At 47.1% G+C, this 10,660-nt stretch overlaps 3 protein-coding genes across 3 annotated transcripts; all 3 read right to left on the minus strand.

The window, feature by feature from the left end:
* Positions 1-2,080: 2,080 nt before the first annotated feature.
* Positions 2,081-2,459, minus strand: AO090003000230 (uncharacterized protein; the record flags this gene model as incomplete). Its single annotated transcript, XM_001819390.3, has 2 exons — positions 2,081-2,095; positions 2,151-2,459. 2 exons carry the CDS (start codon positions 2,457-2,459, stop codon positions 2,081-2,083), a joined length of 324 nt encoding a protein of 107 aa, XP_001819442.3.
* Positions 2,460-5,551: 3,092 nt separating this feature from the next.
* Positions 5,552-6,756, minus strand: AO090003000231 (uncharacterized protein; the record flags this gene model as incomplete). Its single annotated transcript, XM_001819392.3, has 2 exons — positions 5,552-6,518; positions 6,569-6,756. 2 exons carry the CDS (start codon positions 6,754-6,756, stop codon positions 5,552-5,554), a joined length of 1,155 nt encoding a protein of 384 aa, XP_001819444.3.
* A 477-nt stretch (positions 6,757-7,233) lies between these two features.
* Positions 7,234-8,517, minus strand: AO090003000232 (2OG-Fe(II) oxygenase; the record flags this gene model as incomplete). The annotated part of the gene is made up of 1 exon (XM_023234793.1): positions 7,234-8,517. The coding sequence occupies one exon, from the start codon at positions 8,515-8,517 to the stop codon at positions 7,234-7,236; it is 1,284 nt and encodes a 427-aa protein (XP_023089880.1).
* Between the last annotated feature and the right edge of the window lie 2,143 nt (positions 8,518-10,660).

Consider the following 10,660-nt stretch of genomic DNA (forward strand, 5'->3'; position numbering starts at 1 on the left):
CCCTCGGAGCTGTGTCTCGTGGCCGGTGGAGTCCACTCTCGAGACTGCAGGCTGCAGCTTGGCGGCACGTCGGGGAGGGACGGCCTTAGCGAGAGTGTACTAGGAAAGCGCCGCCAGGATGGCACACAAGACACTGGTAGTGACGAAAGCAAGGATGAAGAGGTGGTGGAACTCGCCTTCAATCAGGCGTGGCAGCTGCCAGTCGTCTCGAATTATCGCACGCAACTCTAAGCCGCTCTCTTGACCGAAGCAGAAGACTACTTCGAGCCAGTCGCGTCGGTTCAGCTTCCCTTGTTCGAACCGTCCGAAGACGTCGAAACAGTGGTACGAAAGCTCCTCTTGTGGCAAGCTCACAGCCATGACGAGACCGAAGACGTGTCAAGCTGCAGGGAGAAACAGACCGTAAACGGTTGTTGCGCAGATGAACGACAGAGACAATCGACACACTGTTGCCAGGGGGCGATTGAACGGGAAGTACCAGTTCACTACGACGCAGACGGAACGGCTGGGGCGACTCTCGACAATCCGGCTCTTGACCCCATCCTCGAGATTGCGCAGGGTCGTGAAAACGTCGTCTAGAGACCGAACGGCGGCAAGTTGCATGAGGACCCAGCTTGTGTCGACTACCACTGCGCGGATGGGTCGAACGACTGCCGTCAGAAGTGCCGAGATCCAGGGACTGAGGAATTTCCAGTCGCTAGCGATGTATGCGGAGATGGTTATGGTCGCGAAGATGATCGCAGACCCCGCTGTGAGATCGGCGTAGCCGAACAGCGCCAGAACCGAGATGGGCCCAGGGTCGATAATCTCTCCAAACAAAAACATCTGCTCAGCTGGAGAAGTCATGTTGGGAATGATGGCTGTACGGGTTGAACAAGTTGTTTGTCGAAAAAGGTTTGAGAACGGTCTCGAAGAACTGAAATCGCTGTCAGGAGCAACGGCTCGACTGATCTGAGGAGATCTGATTCGACCAGGTGTGGCTATAAACAGCCAAAGATAATATGAGGATGTATAATATTCACTGTCTGCAAAATGCTTCACGTTCAACAAAGCTTTGGCCTCTCGAGCGCTGGCGATCGGCTTGAAAGAGATGATGATCGTGAGAGGGGAAGAGAGGAGACTAAGGATGGGAGGGTACAGAAAGGAAGGAAGGAGCGACACAACGCGTCTGCTAAACAACAACTCCACATAGAACAGTGAACCAATGTCCAGGTGGTAAATCAAGGCATACAGCTTCCTGGAACCAGACAATGGATGCCATTAGCCCCAGGTTGATTGGACAAGCAAGGAGGTGGTTTAGCCAGCTGGATGCTTACGCGCAGTGAATATAATAGACACAGACCTGCTTTACAGGACTGGTGTGGGGAACTTGTCAAATATACAGACAATGTTCGTCGAGCTTAACAAGATGCAGAGATACTGATGATTATTTCAAGGTCAAGAGAATCACTGCCTACATGACAATTATAGGAGTTGGCCTCCATTGGAACAAAGACCCGAGACAATGACCTTTATTAATAATGAGAATTGCATTATATATGCTAGATCCCCGTCACATTGGGGGAGATATCCAAACTACAATGTACATGTAGAAGTCCCTCTTTTGGTATCGACTACAGAAACCCCGTCGTAGTTTATATGTTGTGGCGTTCCGGTGCCCTATGCGGACTTCGACTCTTAGTGAATATTGGTGATGAACCTTGGATATCCGCCCTAACCACATGACTAGAGTAAGAAGAGGAAGAGAAAGAAGATTTGACCAGGCCATTAGACTCCAGTATGAGAATGAGAACAACAGCAGAGAACTACATAGTCTACGTATTTTGGAATGATATCTGTCGCATATGTATACTATTTCTCAGTGCGGTAACAATGATTAAGATAATAATACATCCATATCCGTGCATCTTCCCTTTTCAATCAAGGTTGAGCGATAATCGTGTAGATCAAACGATGGATGTAAGAATAGCTCTTAGCAAGAATACATCCCCGAGCTATCTACCGATAATGTATACCGTGACAGAGAAATTATATACAACAGTACTATCACCACGACCAAACCCTAACAACCATGCATATTTCAAACCTCCAACACCTACAAACCAGTCAGCACATCAATCCCTCAAGACCTATTCAATAATAAAACTCACCATATCATACCACCCCCCACCCGCAAACCGAGACGGACTCGGCCCCCGATTCACAAATCCCGCACTTTCATAAAACCGAATCAGATAATCATGACATATCAGCATGATTTGATCTGCCTCTATGCCCGCATTCCTGATATACTCCACATACGCCTTAACAAGACACTTCCCCACCCCCGTCCCTTGATACTCAGGCAGGACTGCAACAGAATGAACCGCGATATTAGTACCGCGCGGATCATTGCCGATGACCTCTCCATCTATTATCACAGGGTCGTTGGGAGAGCGAGATTGCCAGCCACTGGGCATTTCTATAGAGCCTTCCTCTATCGTTGTCGAGAGGGATCGAATAGCAATGACATGCGCGATGAGTTGTTCCGTGTCATTTGTTTTGATAAAGAGACCGAGGCAGAGTTCGGGGGTTTGGTTGAGCCGGTATGAGAAATATATATGATTAAGTATGCGATATTGATGTTGATTGGGGTTAGGGGGTTAGGTACCTTTTCTTCTGAACATCTCTCGTGCTCCACGAATGAACTTTCAACGTTGACGCAGGATTTGAGATCTGCGTCGGTTAGAGGGCGAGTGAAGGCGTTTAGTCCGGTTAGGGCTGGAGATTGTAGGGGGTTGGTTGATGCCATTGTAGGGATGGTTTTAGGTTGGGTTATTTTGTAGATGTTGCACTCGAAGGTATATTTCTTTTTTATATATACATTAGCTACTTGCAAAAGAGTCATACTGTTAGGAGTCATTACTCACATGCAGGCTGTGGATCCGGGTCTACTCCGTAATACAGAGTCCTTCTGGGACCAAAACTCCCGCGAATCAGAGAAGATAAAATTTAGAGTGACCGCGCCCTGCGCCCACGCCTTGCGCCGCTAAGTGGGTCGTTCGTGAACCATCCACACTTACTTAGGCCGAGTAGGTGTTGTGTTCAAACTATTGCAACAAGTTGGTCAATATTATAGTACTGGAGGTTTTAAAATCGTGTGATATTCTTGCTTGGCTGCTAGTCTAGGTATAGAGCTTTTTGTAGGGAGCGGAATTAACCTGCAGGTTCAAGTAGTACGGTTTATGATATATAGTATGTGCTTTGCGTTACATATATGTGCATGGTTTCCACTTGACATTGAGATTTTGGCAAAGAATACAGTTATTTACCTGCCAAAACAACATCTGTCCATCGCTATAAGCTGAATGCTATCGCTTATCTCATAATCAACTCGACCTTTTCTCGTCCTATACCGGTCCAGCTGCAAATCCAAATTACGTCTGTCGATTTCCGACTTCCGGACATGAAGTGCAATGTTATCTCTGAATTATGGTTCACGCGACGACCTAGAATATGCATCGACCTCAGAGGCCAGAAGGAGGGCCCTGTCAGTTCGTATACAACTTCAGATAAGATAGAAGGTACCGCAACGATCATTGCAGACCATGACACTAAATACGATCACATCAAAATTACATTCGAAGGTGCTACTCGCCCACCATTTTTAGCGATCAAAGGCATGGCTAATAAGGGAAATAAGGAACTACCCGTGTATATACTGAGAGACCAGCCTCCGTGCCTAGAGGCCGCTATCTTGCCGTCTGGGACACCTTCCTTAGGATGCAGCATCCTCTGGACACAAGCCTACAGCCCAACGAACGCGTGCTCAGGAAAGGCCAGCCGGTCACCATCCCCTTCACGTTTACTATCCCAGATCGCTTACCCCCCCAAAGTTGCGAACATCCGGTGGATCATGATTATGTCCATAAAAGACATACTCGACTCCCTCCAACACTGGAGGATTCTAGAATCACCAGCAGTAACAAATCCCCGAGCGATGAACTAAGCCCGAAAATGTGTCGAATCGACTACTTCGTCAAAGTCACAATCCAGAGACACTCAGAAGTGGGGCCATTGGCAGCCCGAGTTAAGAAAGTGCATTTAGTGCCTGTCCACGACGATGGACTGCCCTTAGTCGTCTGTGTTGACGAGAAAGATTATTGTTGGCGGAAGGAGATAGAATTCCGACGTGGTATGCTGAGGAATAGTATGGGGAGGCTTCAAATGGTTGCTTCGCAACCGGGACCTATACTTGTTACACTAGGGTGCAGGGCATCTGAGCTTGTAAGGTCGGCTGTAACGGCGCATATTCGTTTCGATCCAGTCGGAGATGAGCCACCACCGGTCCTAAAGTGCTTGCGGACCAAGCTCAAAGCGTCAACCTTTTATGCCTCCTGTCCATGGACTAATATACCCTCTTATTCCACTATGCCACGTCCCTGCATCCACCCTGGGCCCTTCGAGAGGACTATACCAGTGTCATCACTCTGTGTTGCGTCTGTGGAATGGAAAAAACAGGAGCTGGACGCCAGCAGAGATTTTAATGATCATGCTCCCGTACTGTGTCCCCAGAAGCCTATAATAAGAAATTCCGCTATTCATTATACGGCCTGTCTGATTGTCCCTATCACACTCCCACGAAACAGGACTCTTGTACCAACGTTCCACTCGTGCTTTATCTCCCGGACATATACGCTCGAGATTGAGCTTCTTTACCATACTACCTATGTGTCTATGCCGACGGCGATTAAGCTCAAAGTACCGCTTCATATCGCATCGTCACGGAGACCAGATGATCCCAGACATAATTCTTTCGATCTTGCAATTTCTTCATTGCCAGGAGGGTCAACAGCGCAAGGACAAGTGCTACCAGGATATAACTGATGCCCGTATTCTCCGCCAACGATCTGATGCGTATGGAGTGTAATAGTGATTAATATATCGTTTGTACGTTCCCTAAGTTAGATCTGCAGAGATGAAAATGATTTGATTAAGGAGATGTATTGGTATACTTGCCTAAAGTCGTAGGATGTTGGCTTCGGGCTGATTCCATCACGATTGTCACCCAACCTTGTCTGTATACGAGGTTCATAAGCTCAATAATATTCTAGCCTGGATCGAGAGATTAGACATTACCGACCCTTACACTTTTAATGTTATGAGAAGATTTCTCATCAGTATAATTTTGTTGGATGGTTGATTTATGGGATATCTCGTCTGCTGGGCCATATTGATGGTATCATTCTTCATGACCTGTCTCCGAAGGAGGTGGTGTTGGGTAGCTTTGCACTAGTTGAAGTTCTGTTATAAAGACACCACTTTTATTCTCTCTTGAACTTATGTAATTCGTACACTCATTTGACCACACCCGGTCTCCACACTAGCTGCTGGAATCAGCAAGAGCACTTCCATGCGTTCCATAGTTATCCTGTGGTAGAACTAGACTGCACTATATGAAATGCTTGAGATTGGGAAAACCCACTATCTCGAAGCGAAAGTAACCATTCTTTCTTTCAACTATATACTAATTCGAAATGAAATATATGTGTTGGTAGAAAAAAAGGACTTCTCATTGTCCGAAAGGACGCTTAGCTGGCACGGTGCGTTGAACCATATTCCTAAGACCAGGAGGTGCGGGAAGTGCAGGTAGGTCATCGGGAAGTACGAGATTCTGGTGAGAAAGGATAGAGTGATATTGATTTCCAAGCATGTCCTCCAGGTAGCCCTTTTGAGACAATTGGTCCAGCACAGAGTTCGCGATCTGTACTCGTGCGACCCAGGCTTTGAAGTCGGAAACAAGCAGAGCTTGTGTTTTTTCAACTCGCAGTTTGTGCGGGTTGGCTCTAACGATAGTTGTAGTGAAGAAAGTCTTATCAATTTGCTGATCCAGATGGTTCCTGCGTTTTTCACCCAGCGCGAAATCCTTCGTTGTGCTGGACGGGTCATCGATGAAATCGCGTAGAGAGGCACAGTTGAGGCAGATACACCGGATGGTCGTCTTCTTTTTCCAGTCGGGCGGTGGTGATGGAGGGGCCTTTTTGACGTAGTCACGCACATATTTGGCCAGCATATGTTTCATAAATCGCCGTTCACTTCCGGTAGAGGAACGCTCTGTTGTATCTATGTGTGCGCAGATGCCGTTCGCAACTGGGAACAGGAAGTCATGGAAAGTACTTTCCTCTGTCCCTTCCTTGACATCTAAGGTGTATTCAGTAAGGGTGTTGATTAATTTCGTGCTGTCGTTGCCCGTGGCATCAGCAAACTGAATCAACTTAACTACCAGGCTCGGGGAAATCCGCAAATTATTGCTGGGCCCATCGTAGCCGGAAGTCCCTCCGTATAGACCTCGCGTATGGTGTGAGCTTGTCACACTTTCAATATTGAAAGATGCCACAACCTTTGAGAAAAGCGCTTTAAGCACTGCATCTGCCTCTTCCTTGTCAAATTTCCCAGAAAGTGAGTAGTCATGAGCTGATGTAATGAATGCCACAAGAAAAGCCGTGTTGTCCAGCTTGGTTTCCAAGGAGGGCATGATACTGATGCAGTCAGCACTGTAAATTCTTGCTCCAAATAGGAACGTCTTTACCTTGAGAGCACCCCCTTTTCGGGGTAATCGCTTATCACTTTTGCCAGATCATGCCCCTCTGATTCTGAGCCTCCATTATGAGTAGGGAGTAATTTATCGAATTTCATTTCATAATGCTCATTAACTAAGTCAGAAAACATTTCTTTGTATCGAGAAAGAGATTGCTTGTCGTTAGACCTTCCACTCATTTTGCTTAGGCTGCAGGTGTAGGTCAGTGTTTTGAACGCTATACAATAGTATGTCTTCAACTTACGAGGAGTGAATAGCGTCACGGCTTATTTGTGGGACAATCTTGGCTATTTGAGAAAATTGAGCGGTTCGAGAGGGAAAAGACTTCTCAAGCCACTCCATAGCCCGGCAGAATAATTCTACATCAGAAAGTTCAAGAGCAATCTGCAGGATCTTGTGTTGCACTTCTTGTGGGCTGACACGCCGTCTGTAGCGGCAACACCCTGGAGTAATCATCCTACAGACCTGTAAGAGCTTTTGCCTGGCCAGCATGTCATTTGGTCGTTCTGACAAGTCACGGTGATAATCTTCTAGGACACTTTTAGCATTGCCGTAGCCATGCTTGAACCGCTGAAAGGTGAACAAGAAGTGAAACCTTCTTGGGAAGATTAAGACGCCCTAGGGATCTGCCATCAGAAGCCAGAATATACAGGATGCTAGCAGAGTGCGTATGGGTCACTATGAACAACATAGAAACTTACCGTCTCGTGGTAAAAGTGGGTTGCCGAAGCACCCTCATTGCCCGTGAAGCCTTGAAAGTCTTCCTTATCGGGATCGCGATCGAAAACACTCGTTTGGATTAGCATGTCCTTAGGGAACGGTATATCCCTTCCGACAGCAATGCCTCCTGAGTCAACCACATGCGACAACGTAAGGCTAGATTCAATTAGATAGTCAATACGATGAGTGCCATTACCTCCCCGACCATAGGAGCCGCCGTAGAAGGACCCATCATCCTCAACTGCACCCATTTCCTTTTTCTCAATGTTGGCTAGGAAGATATCGAAACCGGCCCTTTGGCATGCACCCCGGAGTTCTGCAAAACGACACTGGTCAACCCCTTTCAGTCGAGAAAAGTTAAGCGCCGCATTGGTATACTGGTGTCCAAGCACATAAATAAGGGCTGGCGGGCAAGTGTCATGGATGCGATTATTCCAACCATCTAAATATGGTATGGGGTCTACTCCAGCGGCACGGGCCCAAGGATCAAGCAGACGAGTAATGTTCTCGGTGCTACTGCCACGAGATTCCAACAGAGCGGTTGACGGGCGATGTATTAAGTTGTAAATTAGGACAACCCTATATCCGGATGTAACAGGCTTCACCTCGTGAGTGACATCTGCATACCAAGCAGCCCATGAAATCCCAAATTCGGAGGTTGGCGCTGTTTGAAACTTGAGCTGATCCCGACTATGAGAGACGATCACATCCCCCCCTTCGTGTTTTGACGGGAAACACACAGCGAGTGTGCCGAACATGCCATCGGCCTTTTCAGAATCTCGGTGGGGTAGAAAGAATGCGCCCTCCTCGTAGATAAGTAATTTGTATAGCTTGGCCTTGACCTCCCGCCCATTTGCCGTAAGGCCAAGACCAGTTACAGCTTTGTCCACGAACAATTCAACCTGCAGTTGCCATCTGGGGTTCTGGAGAGCAAACTGGCTTGCGTCAAGTTGCCAACTTTTCCGTACTGATTCGTCTACCAGGGTTTCAGTGCCCTTTCCGTAGGGGCTCGGATGGCAGGACTGGATTATTGCCTTCGCATGCTCAGTTGATATAGGAAGCCCTATGTTCCCCACATCTGGAATGTAGAGGCCAGGATTGACGGCGGTATCAATATTCGCACTCGTCATAAACGATCCTGTGGACCGAACTTTGTCTAGCACGAGATTGAGACCATTTTTAATGTCAATAGGGTCATTTTCATTATTAGATGGGGCCATTTTCCCCCTTTGGATGTATGTGTGTGTGTATAGGGGGAAAATGCATGGAACAATAGTATAGTTGTTGACTGTCCAATGTCGCTGTGAGTGCGGAGAATCGCGTCGCGTTCTACCAGTGAAAATCTTTGTTTGTCCGTAAGCTCGATTTAGTCCGGTGCCAGTAGACTAAATCGAGCTTACGGACAATGTAAAATATTACCAAGCTTTACCAACAGCAACACGCTATTTCTCAGCCAATTGAGTCTATATATAAGGTTTCACTATATAATCTACCAATTATGATACATGTAAATAACTAACCCGAGCAATGACTAACCCGGTTCCGACTCTTCCAACCGTATTTACTTAACCGCTTTTAAACACTTTTACAACAGTAGCCCCTAAAAGTTAGGAGGCGTTGTAATCCCTAAGCTTAACTCCTCCTGCTACTAAATGGCCCACCTACTTGATCATTGCTGCTTGCTCACACTGTGAATATATCCTAAGGTCGCATACATTCATCTTGTAGCCTAGCCTTGCTCACCCATAGAGCAGCGAGCTCTAGAGGGCGCATTTATTTTTGGCTGAGTTTACATGACTAGCTTAAGTACGGCTGAGCGGACGGGAAGAAGTGATCCAAATCCTATGGTCGCCTATATTTATGTATTTAAAACCTTGGAGCCTTTTGTACATATATTCCAGTGCTTACACGTAGTCTGTGTGTAGAGATTGCGTGAATGAGAGACTATCGAATAAGGACAAAGCTTGCTCGTTGTTGGCCGGATTGTTTGGCCGCTCAATATGTTCACGGCGAAACGCAGCAAGCCACTCTGGATTGTCGAAGATGGTCTGGTCCCATGGGTCTTCAGAATCATAGACTAGTCTCCTTGACTCTTGCTGGAGCATCTCATCTGTAGGGATAATCCCTTGCGCTAATTTCTGTCGTGTGTAGCGACCTAAGTGTGATGCCAGTACTTCTAATAACGAATTCAGAGGATTATTAGAATCTCGACCCGAGGACAAAGCTTGTACCGGAGCATTGGGAGTATTGCTTTCGATTGCAGTATTCCAATCTAGTCGTGATGTGATCTGGTCCAGCTGATCTTTCGCATGGACGTTGGTTACCGAAAACGGTACGAGGCAGCGAGAATCGTGGCCGATATAATAAGGAGGCAGGCTATTGGTCACTTGCTTAGTGATCTCTGGTGGAAAGTCATGTTCACCTTTCCAGCAATCCATAGTTGATCCATTGCGAAAATGACTAGCTATATGATCAACGCGCTCCTCCCAGGACGACAGCCTCCTGTCACAGAACCCACAACGTGATGTTACTGTCGGAGCCGGTGTTTTCCAGTCATCAATTATAGGTATGACTTCGAGATTGTGTGTGAGGCGCAGATGTTGCACTAAATGATCTTTGCGGCGAAAGGTACGGGTACCACTCAAGCATGCTTGGTAATTGTGCTCGTCGAAATGTTCTGTCCCTGGTTCCAGCATATTACAGTATGCGCAGTGTCGCCGCCCTGTGATAGGCGAGGTCACAGATGCACCGTGGGGTGTGCATGTCCAACTCTCAAGATTTAGATGGAGTGTCTTTTCATGTCGAGCCCAGTCATATTTTGTTCTGAACTGGTCGCAACAGAAGGTGCAACAAAATTTGCGACCTGATTTAGCGCTTTTACTTTTAAGAACTCGTCCAGTAGACCGCCTGTTCGATGTTGTCGTTGAATCGTGTGATCTTCTCGAGGTGCTAGATTTGACCGATGCGGTAGATGGATGTGAAGAGACACTTGGAGCGCTACTATGTGAGCTGACCGTTGATACCGGTCGACGAAAACCGCTGAATGGGTCATTTCCTTCAACAGGAACTGGGCTTCCAAACGTGGAACCTTCTAGTTGTGTACCTGCGGATGGGAGGTTTTTCAATGTGTTCATAATTGCGGACATGGATGCTGGCTCGTCTTCAGGAGGCGATTCTTGCCATCGCTGCATTGGATCAGGAGCGTACAAAGGGTTTGGAATAAACTGGGGCGTGGCCCCTTTTGCTGTTCTTTGAAGAGAATACCGGCTTCTCCTTCTTGGAAGACCACGACTGTCATTTGAGCCGAGTGGACAAGTAGACTGCAGTCTCGACTGCTGAAGCCAACTGTTTTTGTTGTCAAGG

This window comes from Aspergillus oryzae, chromosome 2, assembly GCF_000184455.2.
Source record: "Aspergillus oryzae RIB40 DNA, chromosome 2".
Classification (NCBI taxonomy): Eukaryota; Fungi; Ascomycota; class Eurotiomycetes; order Eurotiales; family Aspergillaceae; genus Aspergillus; species Aspergillus oryzae.